General features: G+C 32.6%; 2 protein-coding genes across 2 annotated transcripts; one reads left to right on the forward strand and one right to left on the reverse strand.

The window, feature by feature from the left end:
• Positions 1-1,301: 1,301 nt before the first annotated feature.
• On the forward strand, positions 1,302-13,089 carry eIF2D (eukaryotic translation initiation factor 2D). The gene is made up of 11 exons (XM_088225258.1): positions 1,302-1,677; positions 1,983-2,241; positions 3,911-4,086; positions 5,535-5,676; positions 6,508-6,758; positions 7,539-7,635; positions 8,405-8,625; positions 8,711-8,806; positions 11,428-11,626; positions 11,733-11,876; positions 12,875-13,089. The coding sequence occupies exons 1-11, from the start codon at positions 1,622-1,624 to the stop codon at positions 12,968-12,970; spliced, it is 1,737 nt and encodes a 578-aa protein (XP_088081384.1). The 5' UTR covers positions 1,302-1,621; the 3' UTR covers positions 12,971-13,089.
• Positions 13,090-14,966: 1,877 nt separating this feature from the next.
• On the reverse strand, positions 14,967-18,745 carry LOC148282336 (uncharacterized). Its single transcript, XM_088225283.1, has one exon. The coding sequence runs from the start codon at positions 18,635-18,637 to the stop codon at positions 16,373-16,375; it is 2,265 nt and encodes a 754-aa protein (XP_088081409.1). The 5' UTR covers positions 18,638-18,745; the 3' UTR covers positions 14,967-16,372.
• Positions 18,746-20,643: the final 1,898 nt, after the last annotated feature.

The following is a 20,643-nucleotide window of genomic DNA, read 5'->3' on the forward strand; positions in this document are numbered from 1 at the left end:
AGCTGTCCCCGAGATTCAGAGCATGCGTCTCCAACACTGCATTATAAAAGCGTCAGTTTTTCATCTTTTTACTGCTTTAATAATTCATGTTTCTAGAGCATATAGGAAAACGGAGTGAACCAAACTCTTAACGAGGTTTATCTTGGTTCTGTTACACACGCCCTTATCTTTCCAGATTTTATCGAGCTTAGACATGACACTTTTGACAATGGTGATGAGATGTTTGATTTCTCCTGCACATTTCCCCTCAGTGCCAGTTTGAGATCCAAAGAAGAGAAACTTATTCACAATTTATAGACCTTGAAATGAGTTTCCGAGATCACCAAACCTCTGAAACCGGTAAATAGTCATTATTTTGGTTTCATTCTGGTTAATCTCCAGTCCAAATACTTTGCTTTCATTCTCAACACGTTTCAGGAGTTCACTTGGGTCTTTTGGCGAAAAGTTTTGTGATGTCTGCGTATTTGATGTTGGACAGCTTTTCGTCAGCAATGGACACTCCTTTGTCACATTTGCCGAGAGCCCTGCGCATTTTTTATTTCCGAAGGTTTCCTATTAAAGGTTTCTAAATAAGTTTTTATGACGCACGAAAACATAAGAATAAATGTTTTTGCATAAATAAAATAGCACGCATTTTATTATTTTTGATTATGAATGTACAGTAGAACTCCAATTGCCCGAATCAATTGGGACCTAACCTTCAGATAATAAAGAACTTAAGCCCTACGGGAAATTGTATACAAAAATGTTTTCTTGCACTCGGTAAAAATAAAAGCATTAGATTGTACGGCAAAGTTTCTTGAAAATATACGAAAAATATTTTAATATAAACGCACTACTTTGAATGACGTCATTGGTTCATATGAATCAACCGATGATATGAAAGCTGTGAAGGATATCCGGTTTGCTTTGACGGAAACGAACCAATCGGAAGAACTTACAGAGAAGAATCTTTGACATCACACGTGGAGTTCTTTCAGAAATACAAAACTTTAAAAAATCAAAGCAATAATAAAACGATATGTAAAATTTTAAGAAGTTGGCTTCGTTTAATAATTTACTCACAAATAAATAATAAAGAAGCTGAACTTCTTCACTAAACTTAGTAGTTATTTCAGAAATACAAAACTTTAAAGAAACAAAGCAATGATAAAACAATATGTAAAATTTAAAAAAAAATGGCTTAGTTAAATGGTCTATTCACAAATAAAAAAAGACACTGAACTTCCTAATTAAGTTATCGACTGTCGATAAAATATTATCTCAAATGTTCCCATCCCAAGCGTCAGTTGTCAAATGTCAGATACAGTCATAAGAAATCTATGGTTTTCATTTTTCGTTTCAATGTCAATGTTCCAAATGTGATTGCGTTTTGTGCAATATTTAAAATTTAGGTAAATTCAGTGAATTGCGCACACTGAAATAAGAAATGAATTAATGATATTTGCTGACTACATAAAATTTTAACTCCTGCTGCAACATTGTGATTTTAGTGAAATGTTTGAGAGGTTATCTGTCGAAATTTATGTTTTATAGTTTTTACGACTTATTTGCGTGTGTTTTAAATTATTAAAAAAAAATATATATTTATTATTGTGCTGTGAAATATAACATCTAAGAAATGTTCGGAAAACCCTACAAGGTAAAATCCCACAACAACTTAAAAGGATCAGCAAGGTAATAATAAGATTTGATTTTCTTTTTAGTATATCTGCTTTATTGTTGAATAATTGAATATGCATAAATAGTTTGCTCTTATCGGACTTCGTACTTCTTGATAGTCTGATCGATAATTCTGAATAATGCGAAAATGACTAGATAATTATGTCACCACGGCTAGTTTCTAGAGCATAATTTTGTATCAATCTGACACCTACAAAAGTCTTCCTATCTTAATATTTATTTTGAAAAAACCTAGTATCTGTTTACGAATATCTGCATGTGTTAAAAATATTGCCAATTGTTTGTTCGGTTGTTTTTAGGAAGTCGTTGGTGCAAAAAATCCAGGCGGCTTTTCCCTGCCTTAACGAGGATGACTTGAAAGAGCTGGTGCCGCTCAAAGCGCCTCTCTCGTCTATGAAAGTGTCAACGCACTCGGGTGAGGATGTGGGTATCCACATTGTCGACAGTATTCCAATTATGATGGAGATGTTCGATGTCCTTTACCCGACTGTGTTTGCAATGTGGCGATGTCCACACATGCTACCCTCACTGACAATTTTCAACACGGTAGCTAGCAGAGTAAGCACATACATTATTATTTATTTTTTTACAGTTCAATGAACTATTTTCAAAATACCGACTGTAAAGAGCCTAAATGACTTCTAACAAAAATTCTTCAAATAGGTCTACCACCGGTTAAACCATAACTTCTCTAACTATGCTAAAGTATGCAGTACCATGGAATAAACTCTCTTAAAAATCGAAGAATAATGTTCAACCAGTTATTTTCCAGCGGCCTCCGTGGTGTAGTGGTCAAGACGCTTGACTCACGCACGGAAGGTTCCGGGTTCGATTCCCGGTGAGAACACAAAAATTAAAATGTAATTTTTCTCAAGCCTGGGTGCTCTGTGATGTAATTCACCACTGTAATTAGGCCTCCTGGCCTGTTGTGGTGCAAAAAAAAAAAAATGTAAAAAAAATAAAAAAATTATACAAATTAATAAATAATAAAATTGATTCCTTAATCTACTTGAAAGACTTCCATTCCATGTGTCATCTAGACCAACAAGACAAAATCTTCTGTTTTACACAGATAATGCGTCAACAAACTATTTGAAACAATCTACAATACCTAGAATATGCGACCAATATAACAATAGATTTACCAAGGCTGATATATTTTATGACAATGTATGCAAATTTAGATCAAAAATCATAGAAATATTGAGAGAAGCGGATATCTAATTGACTTTATTATTATATACATATTTTTCATTTCTTATCTTTTACAATTGTAATATTTAACATAATTAAAAATTTTGTATTAAGTTTAAACAATTTTTTGGTGTGTGCATGAGTGTCCTACACTAGTATACAAAAAAAAATATTTGTGTCATACTGTTTTTTTACCCAAAAAAATAAATAAATAAATGGATTAAATATTGTCATAAACTAAATTTTGCATAAAGTAATTATATTTTTACTATATATTATTTTACTCCACTCTAAAAATGATGATTTATGCCATTAAGGGAAAAACATAATGTATACATACCATAAGGGAATTTGATTGGGTAATGACTAGAGATAACTATTCGGAATTCGCCCTATGCAGCCGGATACTGGAGAGTTGCTTAGTATCCGGCGGATACCTTAAAATCATTAGTCAGTGCAAATAAAAAATGTTTATCAAAAATTATTTTTTGATTAAAAATATATTTTCATGAAAAAATGAAACAGTTGGCCGGATATCTGGCTATCCGGCTTAGGGGCTCGCGGAATATCCGGTATCTAGCCAAACCACTACTTGTTTTTTTATTATTATTATTATGGATAACTTATATAGCGCCATTTTCGTAACAAAATACCTCAATATTAGTCATTATCATCATCATAATTCCCTTTCCGAATCTAATTTCGGCACTGCATCGGTAACCATTTTTGTTACATGAAGGTAAGATGATCAGTCTTACGCTTCAGGTACCAGTCCAGGGACTACGAAATATTTCGATTTCAAAACAATGTAGGTAAAACAAATGTTTGGATTGGGATCCGGCTATGGATTGGTGTACAAATGCACTGCCTTATACACCACTAGGTGTGGAAAGGGAAATGATAATTGTTTTTATGTCTGAATTTTTTTTTTATAATACAATTTCACATATTTCTAATCATCCTTGTTTTTGCTAGATCCAATTTATTTCTGTACTAAGTTAGGTTACATTACGTAAATTGTTTTTTTTTTTAGTTTCAGGATGGTATATATCACGTCACCAGGGGTCATCTGTACATTCCTCCCCGAGGAGTGAGATTACCGCTGTTCAAAAAAGGTGCTCTCGTGTCTGTTAACATGACAGATAATAAGGCGGCCATCTTAGTTGGAATTGCCGGATATTGTACGGCAGATTTGCCACAAGTAGTAAGGTGTGTCCCTATTATGGCTTTTTAATTTTCAAATATAAAGATGTACTCTCCCCCATCTTAATTTTTTTCATGTTTTAACCTCGCTTTTTGAGTTACAATGTCAAATCAAAAGTTCCTCTTTTTAAATTAATGCCGTAACTACCTCCTTCTCATTGAACCCCAGGAAGAACTTCCTGACAAACCGAGTCGTGGAGAAATGGAATGGCTTTCATGAGAAAGTGATTGGTGCTAGATCAGTTAATGTATTAAAAAACCGCCTAGATGCACACATCAATTTCTAATGTTTAATAACCATGTACACTTGATATACACGCATCAGCTTAATATCTGCTAGTGTATAATTAATAATAATAATAGAAATAATACTTAAAAAATAATACTGTTAAGCTCTGTCATGGGTTAGATGCACTCAGAGGCATGACAAAATATACATTTTCAATAAAATAAAAAAAAAACTATTGGATAATGTTTTTTTTATATACAATATCAAGTTTTTGCTCTATTTTCACGAAAATTATCAATAAAAATATTTAGACCAAGTTATCAATTTGATTATTGACCCCTTTTGTGCCTCACAGGGTTCTTAGTAGTTTACCTAAAATCTATTACTTGTGGAGACACTAAATATTCCCATACCCCATCGAAGACATTCTCGTCACCACAAAAGAAGAATTGCCGGTAAGATGGACGGAACAGGGGAACATTAGCAAACTCTACAAAGGGAAACACTACGCTCTGATTCAACCAGATATATTAAAGAGTCATTGGTTCAAAAAGGCTATACTCAGCAAACAAGAAACGTCCACCATTTGCCAAATGCGGTTGGGGCATTGTTGTATGGGATCCCACCTGCCAAGGCTAAAGGTATTAGACTCCCCAATGTGTGAGTGCCTTTTAGGTGAGCAGGACCTCAACCGCATATTCTTCTTGTGCCCGATAAATCATGGATTCCTTCCTTCCTGAAATATCCCACCTTCCTACTAACATGCAAACCCTTCTTCACTCTTCTAAACTTCCTATCTCCAAACTATTATTGGAATTTCTCAAAATCAACCAGATTCGTTTGTGATGTCGTCCTATCCACTTTCATAAGTTTATATTATTATTTTTTATTTAAAAACAATATTTGACATGACACTGGCAAAACACCTTTAAGGTGACACGCCATGAAAACTATATAAAAAATAGTTTATCTAGTGTTTAATTGAATCTCTTTTTATTTTCAAATTCAGCTTTTTATAATTCTTAAGAAATGCCTATATTTTCATGCCTTTGATTTCATCCAACCCCTTAAATACTATAAATATAGATGTATACTGTGTTAACATTGTATTATAATCTGCATAAATGCCACTTCTTTAAAAACAACTAAAGAGCTTCCTAACCTGTTTCTTATATGCAACTTTAAAAAAAAACTTTCATTGAATCTTGTTTTGTGATTGTTTCAGAGGCCAGTGTGTGAAGACACTACAGATGTTTGGAGACCTTTTGTGCAAATTCGAAAAGTTCACCAGAGTTGAAAGACCCAAATTGGGAGCGCCTTATGTTATTGATGAAACGAGCGACAGTGTGGCAGAAGACATGTCTAATGTAATTGTATATTTTCAATATGCATAAAAATGCTATTATTTTATAATGTAATTTAATGCTTCCTGAAAGCCTTAACGCTTGCCTGCTTTACAAGGCGTCAGGTTTTCGACGTCCTGGACGTCTGCTGCTGATTGTTCGTCGGCAGTTATAAGAACTACGGGACGTGAATCTGACATAGGAGGATGCACAGAAGCTGGCAGATGACAGAAAGTTAAATACAAGAAATCTTGTCATTTTTAGTAGAAAAATAAATAATGCTTATGTTGGCTTGCATAAAAATGTAATTTCACATAAAAAATGCTACAGAAATAAACAATCCGTCCTCCTGAACAATTAATAGGTGCTTCTATCCCCAAACCCTACATAAAAAAATAAATTTAAAAAAAACAATCCATTAATATATATTTATAGTCAGAACTGAATAATGTATTTTACATATTATAATTAAAATTTAACTCCATCAAGAAATGTCAGTAGAAAAACTCCCTATCTATTGAAGTATTAAAAAATTATACAACATTGAACTCTAAATAAAAAACGCAATAAAAACGTTTAATCCTTTTCTGGGTCTTATACTGCAGGTGAAAGTGATTACATTTTTATTTAGCTTTGTTAACTTTATAATGAAACTGATTATTGTTAATACAATATATTATTCAGACTTTATTACAACTCTAGAACGTGCGACTAACTAGAAAGGCAAAATCCAAATCAGCGCACGGAGTCGGCCGCATCGCTTGGTCTAAACTTTATTCTAGCATATATATTTTTATGTTAGTGCATAGACACTACAAAAAGTAAAAAAAAACAAAATTTGGCAATCTATTTCAGCTGGAGATTGATGATGAAGAGCTATCAGACAATTCTAATGAAAGTCCTACCAGAGAAAATGATGTGCCAGGAACTGATGGAGACCATCCCAAACTTAGTTTACTAGAATCACCTGTTAAAGAAGTAAAAACTGTTGACGAAAATGGCTTCCCTTTGGATATGGATGAGTTATTAAGATACTGTTTGTTGTCAGTTATCAAAACACAAGGGAAGAAAATGGTTCTACCGCTGAAAACAAATTTACTTTATGCGTAAGTTATCTTAATAATTAATATTGTGGCCCAGTTGCACAAAAAAGGTTAATAAAGAGGAAGTGTAGTATTTTTTCGTAAATACACCTGACCCCCCCATTTTCCCCGGAGATACGTTCCACACAATACCATATAAAAAGAGTACAGTAAAATAATAAATCCTTGTATACGAAATTATTATGGATATCAAAAAGTGTTGTTGTTTTTTATTGCATTATACAATAAAAAAATGAAGGGTAAAGTCATCGCCAGGTAAGAATGCCTACGATAACATATCTTTTACACTGAGGTCACCATGTGAGCATAGGCATTACTATCTGGCGGGCAGTATAGATGGCCAAAACGGGCTCATTCCATTTTTTCTCCTGAATAAGTTCAGAAATGTGGCTTTCTGTCCTATAAACGGTAGGAAACACATATGGGGTCACGGATGGCAATAAAACAGCCAAAATGTGACAATCACTCCAACAAGCTCATTTTTGTCAGTTTATAGAAAGGAGTTTTTGTTTATTTTTTTCCCTGATTATATGTTAAAATATATATTACATTAATTGAAAATCTATTTTATTTCATTAATTGAAAACCTATTTTATTAAATACACGAACCCAGCGTCCCACACATAAGGTTTTTATTCTTCTTTTTGCTATCCTGTAATATTTGTTAATGCGCCTATGGTATTTCATATACATGTATCACTAATTCAGGAATTAATATTCGACATTAAGTTATTTTATATTTAGTAAAAAGATTTTTTTATAACGATATATATGTTTTTTTAGTAATCATATGACGACATTTTGTCCATCGGAAAGAAGTTTAGATGTGAAAAAATCAAGCTATAAAAAAATGGCCAAGTTCTTAGAAGCAATGGAAAAGGTTTGACATTCCTTCTTAATTCAACTTGTAATTATCTAAAATAATTGTAAGGAATTAGTAAAAAATTTGTTTGGAATAATACTTGTACAAAATAAATGTATTACAAAAACAAGGAAAATTTGCATACTATTTGTAAAAAAAAAATTACTTAAAAATGTAGAGGTCTGTATGCAAAGACAGAGTAAAGTGATGTTTTATCCTCTCTGCCTACCCTCACGGAAAATGGCATGATGGTTTGTTTGTTTGTGTATGTTTTTTATAAAACTTTGGTGTTTGTTAGTTGAATACACAGTTATAATGATAATTCTTTATTTTTGAATTTTTTTGTAGACATTTCTTTTACATATTATAGAAAATAAAGTCTTATTTTACACTAAAGAAATGAGAACTGAAACGTGTAAGGGAATTAAAAAAAAATAAAACTAACATCCAAAAAAATAATTAGCATGGAGTATTAGCACGCCTGGTGGTCGAAAATTTAATAACTTTGACCGATGTCTCAGGAGTAGGTCATCCTCGTACAGCGGTAAAAATTGAACCACCTTGCTGCTACACTCAAACAGCCGAGTCCTTAGCTTGGTTACCCTAAGGCGCACCGTGGCGTCAAATGATTTTATTCCCGAGCCAGGAAACATACATGATTTTAAATGTGCAGTAGTGAGGTCTTTAGAATAGGTATTTATTAGACTATTTAGGACTTACTGATATTGCAATGTACGAAATAAAATAAAGTGGAAGATTTTCTTACGAAATGTTTTGTAAATTTCAGGAGGGTATTCTTCAAGTACAACCGATAGAGAAAGGAGTTGACGCTATTGTCAAAGTAGAATTTGCACATCCCTCTATCAAAGCGCATAATGTTATAACAGAATCTGAAAGTGGAGTTAGTTTGGGAAAGAAGTCTGAAGATTCTCCGACATTCTCCGCTCCAGCTGTTAAGGAGATGTACAAAATAACTGCTGCAGTTCTACCACTTTTTGAACCAATGAAGTAAGTGCGCGTAATTCTTAAAACAACTGAGTTTTTTTTTTTAAATCAGCTGACCTCTATATTTCTATGACTATTTTATTTTCAGCTTTAAGAGAGGACAAGCAGTAACGGGTAGTCAAGTCACAAATGTTTTAGTGGCCTATGTTAGGAGAAATAATCTACAAAATCCCAATGACAAAACGTAAATATGTACTTTATTTTCTTTTTACAAAATGTGTTTGATCTCTTGGTGCGTGCCGCCCCAACTGTGAGGCCATAATATTCAAGTCTAATACCGTATAGGCCCTACGACGGTGGTTTTTTTTAGAGTAATCTGAAAAAAAATGTTCATTAATTTGTACATACATATAGGTACATATAAGTAAAGAAAATGGCTATTTTTCTGTGGTTTTGTGAACATCATATCTATGCTTCCGCTGTTGACAACAGAGGATTATTACCAATAATCTATCAAATCATTATTAGTAACTTCGCAATATATGTAGCTATATTCTACACTGTTTTAGTACAACATTTGTACAAAAGTTTATTAAAAAATACCACAATGGTATTCAGTAGGTATTATTTTCATTATGATTGAAATGTCAACACGAAGCACGGTGCCGATTCCTTCTACTAATGAATAATGCCAAAAAAGGCAACGTCGAGCGCCACTAACTGTATAATATTTTAGAAAAATAAGCCCTAGGAAAAACCCTTTGAAATACTATTATTCAAAGAGACAACCTTTAAGATATATTATAAACAATCTCGGTAATTTAAAATAAATAATATTTATTTTCCCATAAATATAACTACTATAAAATATTGTTATCGACAGACAAATATAAGGTAAGATGCGTATAATTGCTTATTGGGCCGATTAGCTCCTGCCCCACGGTTGAGACACAGTGTTTATTTCACTTGTATTCCCAGATTATGTCAAGATTTGGACTGTCAATGACATTAAATCTCTAGATGATACTTTACCGAAAAATCATTGTTTTTTTTTTGTTTTACTAACTGAAATGCAATCATTTTAAAATGTCACAAGATGTTATCATCAATTTGGCAAATACATATTTTTCCTTTTGAAAATCACTCTGCAGAACACAACTTATTAACTAAAACTTACTCATTAGGAGGTTTAAATAATTTGAAATGCAGATTCAGAGCCTTAGTCGGGGACTTAATTTTTTTATGTTCACTTTGAAACATTAAAACAGTACGAGGGTTGATTAATATGCTCTACCTCTGACCTATTTAGAAGAAGTTTTTGTACCTTATTTCTGGAAGTAGTCTCTCTGAACTTGTATGTACTTCTTCTAGCGACGCTTCAACATTTCCACAGCTTCCTTGTTGAACATTTGTCTGACCCCTGAAAATCACAAAAGCATTGGTTTCTGAGTGAGTTCCAAAGCAGCATATCTCGGTCAGTCTATCGCTTCATGTGCCAGTCCAGGGACAATGAAATATTGCAGTGTAAAACTACCTTTACAACCAATATTTCATGTCCACTCTCTTAGAAATCGAACCCAGGACTTCAAGCATGGTAGGCTCCACCTAACACTTCGAGGCGGAGTTATGTCCACGCGATTTCCCTTTTCAGCATTTTTACCTAGAGTAGCCATTGAATGAAAAACACTCATCTAGAGTTCTGGTTTTATTTTACACACAGAACTGTATTCTTAATCTGTCCGAACAGATGTCATATGAAAATATAAAAAAAAATATTTTAAACAAATATTTTCATGTAAATAAAGTATTTGTGTCGCGTCTGTTTTTTTTCAGATGCAAAAATGAGCACCAAAAGTTTAAAAATATTGTTACGATTATATAGCCCCGCCACACTATGCTCCTTGCGATGCTCATGCTCATGCCTCTCGCGCTGCCGCCTTCTCGCCCGATGTTGCCCTCTCCGCCCACACTCTGCTCTACTCGCGCAATTAATCGCGACGTTCCGCACTTGTCATTTGTCTTTCTGTACAATGGACGATGAAACTGTGACAGCGTGCGCGCGATGCATTTTTAGTACAGCTAATTATATCAATGTATATTTATATGGAATGATGGAATATTTTTTTTAATTACTATAAAATAAAAAAGTACCTTATAGTCTTTAACATAATATTTTCTTTTCTCTTTCTTATATAACACAAAAATATTATATCTGTCTATTTATTATAGGAGCAAAAATTCATAAACATTTCTTGTATACCCACGAACAGGCCATGCCTTTGTGGGATTTTTGTTTGCTATTTTTACAGTTAATATGTATTTCATTTATATGTAATTATCCTTTTTTTTAAAAAAGGTACTTTGTTTCACCTCTTCTGCATATTGTAAAAAAAAAAAATACAAAAAATAGTAAAAAAATGTCATACAAAGTACTATACATCATTTAAAAATGACGTGAGCGTCTTGTGTGAGCGCTTGATGCTTACTGCGACCGCGCGATTATGTGGCTATTCACTCACGCTCATATTGCCGGCCTTTTGATTCGCGCTCAAAAAACCTACAAAATAGGGAGCGATGGGCACAGCGAGGAGCATGACGAGCGACATGACGAGTAATGTTGCCACACTGCGTCTCTGCCTCCTCTCCTCGCTACTTCCCACGCCACTCGAGTGTGTGGCAGGCCCAATACGGCTTTCAAAAGAAAATTTTCTGCTCCGACATTGTTGTAAAATAATGAGGATAATACATTATCAACTAATCACACACAGAACTATATATTATTTTTCATTCGCCCGGACACAAATATTATCAGCTTTAAATAAATCAAAGGAATAACTGTAAATCACATGTTTTTTTTATTTTTAGTTTAGTAAATGTGGACCCTCACTTATCTCATATTACTAATGCCGACGTACACATTACGTGGGAGAATCTTAAGTCTACAATTCTGAAGAAGATGACCAACTGTACGGAGATGACGTTCGCCGATGGCTCGTCTACAGTTAATACAGGGAAACTTCCCATGATTACGATGCAAGTAGCGAATAGATCTGGAAACAAAAAGGTAACAATATTTTACATCAAATGAAGAAGTTCAGTGGTTAAAAAAAAACTTTTGACTATCCATTACTGATTTTAACTGACTAGTAATTATATATTGTGGATTCTAGGTGACGTTAGTGAGTAATCTCCACTACTATGGAATAAGTTTAGCCGCCTTGAGTAAAGAGTGCCAGCACGGAGTAGCAGCATCATGTAGTATAACCAAAAGTCCGGGCTCTAAGTTTGACCAGCTACTTGTCCAAGGAAATCAGGTAAAACCCTTCTTATATGTTATCGTACGACTCTTTCTTCTCCTAGCTATGTCCCATTGATTGACCGTGAAGAAAACACAACTCGACGTTGATGCCAGCTTACTCAACGATCTCAGAGAGTTCAGACAATTTGTCTTATTATTTTTTTTATCGACAGGCAGCCTTTGCTGGTGCGCCATATGATATAATTTGCATAAAAAATAAGTCTTTTTGTTTCTATGGAACGTTCCTAAAGCATTATCATAATTGTTCGAAAGCAATAGGCTGCAAACGCTATTCGTACGGACTCATAGATAAAAAATGCAACAATTTGTTTATGGTTCGAAAATAATATATATTTATTCACGCAACAGCCATAAAAAATATGATGTATTATGTCTTATTTTCCCTTTATTGAGGCTTTCTACACAACAATAATAATATCGACCATTAAAAGTTACATATTAATTATAATAAAACAACATAGAAACAAAATGAAAAAATACAATGGATAAAAATAATGTACAGTTATTATGACTGTACATAATGGGTCATCTCATAATTTATGAGATGTCAGTTGGTTCGGTTGGCGACGCATTGGTGTTGCCAACTTGATGTTATGATAATTTTAGAGGTTTGGGTTCTAATTCTTTTGGCCGATGTTTATTTAAAAGTTAAAGGAAAAAATACTCAATACCTATAACGTACTCATTGAGTCAAATAATACAAATGTATAGGTATCGATAAAAATGCACTTGATACCTAAAAATATTGATACTTTTTCTGCGTTCCTATTTACATATAATTTGCACTGTGTATTGGATTGGTACGTCTAATACAGCGTATCTAGACAATTAATGTAACCAGTTTTGTTTCTCGAGTTGCTACCAGTTCAGATTGATTTTTGACAAACGTCATTTGTCGCTGACATGTATATTACGAATATGTTTGCTGGCATCTGGACACAGGAGATAGTACTATATATTTATATATTAACAAATTTTCTTAATATTTTCCAGACATATTTTTTGGCCAAACATCTAACAGAGTTTTATAAACTTCCAAAAAGGTTTATAGAAGGAGCTGAAAAGGCGTTGGCAAGTAAAAAGAAATAAAAATGACATATAATACTTTATTGGATCGATCTGTGTACATACTTGTAAATAATTTCATTTTATAAATGAATTTGTTTATAATGATCTCTTTTCATTAAAAAATATGACAATTTACAAAAGTGTTTCATTTGATTATATTCTTATTCTAAACAAATATATTTAGTTTTCATAAACATATTTTAGATAATACCATTTTTTATTTTTATTTTATTTATTTTTTTATTTATTTTATTTTTGCACCACAACAGGCCAGGAGGCCCAATTACAGCGGTGAATTACATCACAGAACACCCAGGCTTGAGAAAAATCACATTTAATTTTTTTTGTGTTTTCACCGGGAATCGAACCCGGAACCTTCCGTCTGTGAGTCAAGCGTCTTGACCACTACACCACGGAGGCCGCCAACAGAACTTTCTCAGTAATCCGCCCTCCTATAAACCGGGAAAGTGTCCTATTGGTGAAAACGGCGGATTATGTACATATATACATACAATATATTATAATCAAATTTAAAACAGGTGTTTTGTAAAAATAGTTTTCATTGAGGAATTTGTACTTGCATCCTTCAGTTTAATCAATCAAAATTATTTTTTTTACACAGAATGCATCAGAAGAACTTCTTAAAGTATTGTTGCAATAGTAGTTCTTTTAATAATGAGAAAGAACACAACCATATAAAAACTCGGTAATATAACCATATTACTGAGTGTAGTGAATTACTTGAAATAATTATTATGCCTATTTTTTTACCAACACATTTTTTACAATAAAGCTTCAATTGAATTTGCAAACATTTTGAAAAAAGTGTTTACAATGTACAGGTACTTAAATGGCAAGAGGTGCAAATTGAACAGCATTTTGATTTATATTAATGCTTAAAGTAAAAATAATAATACAGTTTAAAGAAAAAAGATTTTTAATTAAAAAATATGTACTGATTTTCAAAGCGAAACTAGAGAGTTTTAATTAACTCTGAGCGTATTAAAATTTAATAATTTTAATAGGCTAAGGAACGGGCCTGCACACCATATTTTAAAATCATTCTGGATTCAATATCATATTTTAAACATCTTTGAACGAAACACATTTTGTGCGTTCCTCTACATGGACAAAAAAATCTGATTTTTTAAGACACTTGTGTCTAAATAAACATATTTAACACATCACATCTAGCCTTCAGTTGGCTTCTGATGTTCCTACAGTAAAAATGTAAATAGAATTTTTATTGCACATGATGGAAACATAAAATTAATATTATTTTAATGGCGCAATAGTAAATAGGAATTTCATTACAACAAACTATGAATAACTATTATGGCAAGTATATAATTTTCTTACATTATATGGCAAGCTGCCTTTAATATGGAAGCATAATGTAAGCTGTTTAGGGAGATGCCAATGGTAGTATATAGAATACAAGCTAACTTTCAAGGCATACATAAATTAGCACATTTTACAATCAACAGTGAATGTGCTAAGGAAGACTTTACAATAGACATTATACTTATGTATTTTAGTTTCCTTTGTTTAAAAATAAACCCAAATCAAGTTTTTTATATTCACAGAATGGGCAGAATAAGACTGACATTTAATTATGTAGATATACACGCCACAAGTGCGTAAAATTACTTACATTATTAATGGTATTAAAAAAATATATATGAATTATATTTGGCTCAAGTTTGCGGTAATTTATCATTGATATTTATAAATGTTTTTATTTAACATGAAAATGTGTTCAGGAGCCGCCTAAGAAGTTATATTAGTAGGTATTGTTACAAAAAGTCAAAGTAAAATCTAATTAAAATACACTGGAATGTTATGAAATTGGTTTGTAAATGAATATGGTAGATAGAAACACTATTGTTTTAAAAACTGTAATCAAGACAAAGTTGAATGTTAATAATATATAGGTATACTAAATAAAAGTATTTTAATATCATTGGATAAAACACCCCAATAAAACATACATTTGTTTTGCAACATTAATATACATCAAAACTATACAAATATACACATTCATAATTTAAAAAAAAATAATTACATGTATAATACGTTTTAATATTTAGCTCAAGTTAATTTTTAAGTTTACCAAAAAATGTTAATATTTTTTTATTCAACCAACACCACAAAATTATTTAAAAATTTATTTCTAAATGGGTGATGTTAGTAGATATGATTATTTTAAAAATATGTGATTATTAAAAAAAATATGTATTTATTTATAATCTCTTAAAAATTTCACAATAAACTTAATTTCACATTTTAACAAAATAGGTCTTAAAAAAATATTTGAAATGGCAACATAATAAGAGTTTGATCGGTAAGTAAAACCCATATATTAAAAATAATCTCTTGTAAAATTATGTGCTGTAAATACTATAATTAATTGATATAAAATTCATATAAGGAACAATAATAATTTTATATAATATGTCTCTCTCCGATGGCAATACAGCCCATAGAGGTTTAGCCTCCTACAACTTCGGCCTCCAACTCTGTCTGTCTTCAGCCGCTGTCTTCCAATTTGCCACCTGCGCTGCATCCTTAATGTTGTCTTTGTTTTAACACACCTCCAATATTTTAATTTTAGGATATGAATATTGACAAATATCAGTAAATATCTTTACATCCCTTTGTAATATTTGATCGAGGGTCTTAGCTCTTTAGCAATAGTTTAAAACTTAGCATGGCACGTGCTGAATTTTCCATACATGAATAATTTTCCTTACGGGAACTACATATTTTAAACACGTTATATCTTTAAAAGCACTTTAAATATTAGAACCTACCCAATGAGGAAGTTCAGTGATTAAAAAAATTAAAGTCAATTTTTTTTTTCAAAATTTTTATGAATCGTGCCATGATTTTTTAGAGTTTTTATTTCTAAAATTACTCCACGTGAGACATCTCAAGTTCTCTTCCACTTCTTCTCAGTCAGTTCTGCCGATAGGTCTGTTGACTTTCCGTAAACCAGAAATCTTTCACGATTCTCTTGTCATTGGTTGATTCATGTGAACTAGTGACATTGTCGAAAATAGTTTGTTTTTATTATTTTTTTCATACATTTTCAACAAACTTTGCCCTACACTTTAATGCTCTAATTTTTACTGCGCATATTTTTATATCCAAATTCCTGTAAGGTTGAACTTCCTCATTGAAGAGCATGCTGTAATTATACAAATAAATAAAAATAATTTGTGATTTTTAAAAAAATAAAACAAAGTTACACAGATGGAAGACAATGAGTAGGAATGACTGGAAATAATTAATAGCTACCTGCCAGACAACCCATGAAAAACATAATCGGAAAGAAAGTTGTTTGTAAATATCTCAGATAATGTAATCAGGAGTTAGAAAGTAAATTTGATACAAACTATTTGATAAATACTTTGACTACTTTCACAATTTGAACTTGAACGGAGTTTTGAATCCCAAAATAGATCTTCTCTTCGAATCTTTCTTCAGTTTAGGAATCGGTGTGATGGTAACATTCTCTTTATTCTCTTCAAGGAAATTACCATCGCCAGCAATATCAATATCTACAACCACCGGAGCGATGGTCTTCCTTCGATCGTCCATTTTAGTCAGAGAAGTTATGCTGGACATGCTTTTGTAGCTGCTTCCAGATTGCGAACTGCAATAGCTCATTCGAGATGAAGTCGAAGGTGCCTTTGACACTTTAGACTGATTAGGTTTGGTAAATATAAAATTACTTTTACTTGCGGTTTTGTTCAGTGTTTCTGGGTGGTTGAATTTTTTTAGATTATCGGCGGCTTTCACTTTAGATCGTAGAGTCGGTTTGATTTCTCTGTTTACTTTCGGAGGTGTTTTTCTTAACTCTTCCATGAGCGCTCGTTTTTGATTGGTCATCGCTTCAAGATCTAGGTATGTGAATTTTGCAATTCGATCCGCGATGCTTTCTTGCGGAGGCGGTAATAATTTTGGCACTTCGTAATCGTCGAAGTTTTCTATTTCGAAGAACGTCAAAGTGGTGCTCGAGACGCTATCGTATTCGGCGAAAGGATTATTCCTAGAATTAAAGTGTACTTTTCTTCTCGCCATATTGTGGAAGCTCACGGGGCGCGGGACAATGCTCGCTGACATTTTTGTGGACGTCGGAAGTATGCTCGTGTCACCTTGGTCGGCCGATAGCGAGCTGTTCATATCTTCGTAAGACATCTGTTTCTTTTTTCTGCACCGTGTTCTGACGGAACTCGTCCTGCGATGCCCTTTCTTCGAGTGTGACTGGTTGCTGTTACTGACGACACTTCCGTCGGACAAAGATACGCGATTTTTTATTTTTGGCAATGGCGGTTCTTCTGCGCTTTCATCAAATACCTTTTGGTTCATGGCAGTTTGAAGAGTTATACCAGTCATGGACTTTGCGCTGACTTTATTTGCACTTTTTTCTGGCTCAACCTTTGCGGGTTCAGTTTTCTTGAGATTTGAACAAATTTTATACGCAACTTCTTTGAAGATTTTGTTTCTATCTATTTCTAGTTCTTTCATCTTCACCGCTTCTTCTCTTTCCTTTAACGCCTCCATTCTCTTGAGCCACACGTGACTCATGGCTTGTTCGCTGACTTCCTGCGGTTCCTTGCACAGTTCTAGCCTGCTCCTCCATTTCCTTACATTATCCGACACTTTAGAAGGAACGTACCCCGGGATTTTGAGATCCAGGGCTACTAAAGTTGGCGACAGTTGACAGTCAAGTAAATTGTATGATTCACTATAGTCTATTGATTTACTTTCGAGAACATTTGTTGAATGAAGAATGTTCGTAGATTTCGGAGACAAATGAACGCTCACATTTTCAGAAGACACGCTTTTGCGAAGGTTCAGGCTGATTTTAGGGAGAGATACATCAGATTCGAAGGCACTGTCATTATTGCACACTGGTGTCGGTATTCTATTTGCATCTGAAAATATTTTGACACTTTCAGAATTCAGATTTGATAATACAGTTGGATGATGCAGTAACATATCTGGCTTCATAACACAATATTTGCGTCCATTATCGTGTAGCAATATATTAACAATGTTTTGCAGGTCCTCAGAATAATGGAAGTCAGATGTAATCTTATTTTCGGAATATTTTTTCCATGTGCACATTTCGTAAATAATATCCCCGATTTCGCAAATCTTATTCGAGCACTGTGTCACCGCTTCGTTCGGAAGAAGTTTCAAGTAAAATGGATCAATTTTAACCTTGGAATCGGGAGATATAAATATTGACGAAGATTTTAGTTGTTTTTGTAAAATATTGACGTTTATTTCTGAGATTATTTTGCTCGCCGATGCTAATTGATATATTAAACTCCATATAAAACTTTCTTCAAAGATAATATTGTCACTTTTACTCTTTGCAATCAGTTCCGTAAGTTTTTGATTAGGATATAATTCAATCACGATGTATAAGGTATTCGACATTGTATGAAGAATTGTGTCCATATAGTTAATTATACAATCAATATTTACTTTGCTAATAAGCTTAACTTCATTAGATATATTATGAAGTTGTTCTTTCGTAAAATCTTTACAGTCGTACGCCTTCCAAATGAGAAGCGAATTAATACACTTGTGTTTGACTTTGTAACAAGCTTCGCCGTAGTTTCCACTAGATATTATTTCCAGAACTGAATATTCACTCAACTTTTTAGCCATTTTAAAACTGTTTTTGTTTATCACGAAGGAATTTATTTACAATAATATTTTGTTTCTCTTTATTTTTTACGTAGCTGCGCACATCCCGGTCGATCCGTCAAACTTGTCAAATTTGAATTCAAACAAAATAGAAACAGCCGTTGGCAGTGCTACCACTAGAAAATATATTTTTAGCCGAGAATTTCATAAATGGCAATATTCAAGTATGGCAAACAACAAATTTAGCGGCAGAGTGTAACAAAAATAAAGCGATTTTTAAAATAAAGCAAAAATAATATGTTTTCTATTGAAATGATGTGGAAATGATTTTAACCTTTTGCGTAATCTATGTCAAAAACAATTGATTTTGGATCTACCATACGTAAATAATATTAGCTTCTAGGTAATTTAAGTGGAGTAAAAGGGGAAGGCTACACGAGATGTTTTCTGTAAAATTTAAACACAATGATTTTGTTATGTACTGCACTTAAAACTTATTTTTATAAAACAACTAAATTTTATTACTTTAAATTGATTTAGTAAATGTCTTATAAGTAACACTTAATCGTACAATTCTTACACAACTGAATGTTTAGAATTTAAAAAAGTCACTTACCGTTCAGATATTTAAAAAAAATTTAAGCATTTTTTTGTTTCTTTCTTTATGCCCATAGAGCTTTTACACTATTCATAATATTATCTACGATAAATTTATTTGCCCATATTGACTTCTGCAAAAAAAAACCACATGTTGTGGTAAAATTTGTAGGTACCTTACGATAGTTAATAAGATGTAATTAATAAAATACCGTAATACAAAGAAAAAAAAATATGAAAAAATTAACGAGATAAGCTTGTTTTTATATAGAACTGTAAATATAAACATATGTAGATACTAAAATTACGCTTTCTAAATTCGCAAATACATTCAAGAGTAGAGGTATCTTGCAAAAATTAAAGTCGTAGTTTCTCCAATGTGATTTTATTTGTTAATTAAGGCGGTTTTGATGCTGCTGCACATTAAATCGACAAATTGTGTTAAGGATAGTGCTAGTGATCTCTTAATAGGGATCCATTTTAAAAGGCATGAATTTTGTTTCAAAATATACTTATGTCCCTTACATGAGTATCAGACGGTAGGTGAAACATATTTTTGATAGCTCAATTCTGAAGGGGCTTATTAAAAAAAAACCCTGGATTGTTATCGTTTTTTAGCTCGAACCCTTGACTTGCCTATCAATAGTTTTGATCGAATTTCCGGTTCAAGCGCGCTCCAAAAGTTATTGAATAATGGCGGGTAGTAAATTCAAAGTCCAAAGCTACACTATGATGTTATAAAACTCCCAACATCATGTTTATATAAAACATTTGCCCTCAAGCGATGTGTAGTAGAAAACAAACAAAACAATGGGGCAATATTCACCTGAGATTGTCCATTGTATTTTGTGAATAAAACTTTTTCGTTCGCGATCTTTTGTTTCCAATCACCGCGACGCGACGCCATTGTTTCAAAAGGTTTAACGAAAAATAAAGCAAAGGGAGTTATTCCATTTTTTTCAAGTTAGGTCAACCGTTAAACGCCGTTGTACCATTTATGTTCTTTGATCTTTAAGAAACGGAAAAGCAATTAATTTAATTTATTTTTATTTTCAGCTGGTTTCTAAAGAAAAAGTCCCCTCAGACAAATGTATTATAGTTAAAAGTTAAAAGTCATAGTAACTACATCACTATTATTAATTTATTAGATATCGCCCTAAGAAAGCACACTCTTTGTTTTAAACGAGCTTTACCCAAATTTTTAAAATCAACAAAAAAATAAATGATAATAAATAAGATATTTTTCTTTGGTTTTGATCACTTTTTTTCCATTTTTTTATTTCGTCGTGATCAAAATCATTAGTGGGTGGCCAAACAAAATCTTGAGTTATAATATACAAGTGAGAGCAGGAGTTGACGATCCAAATATTACATAATCTACTATACCATTATAGAATGTATGCATCAGGTATGTAAATAATATCTTAGAA

The sequence above is a fragment of the Micrasema longulum genome, unplaced genomic scaffold (genome assembly GCF_059751315.1).
Source record: "Micrasema longulum isolate JH-2025_06_02 unplaced genomic scaffold, ASM5975131v1 h1tg000340l, whole genome shotgun sequence".
In the NCBI taxonomy this organism is placed as follows: domain Eukaryota; kingdom Metazoa; phylum Arthropoda; class Insecta; order Trichoptera; family Brachycentridae; genus Micrasema; species Micrasema longulum.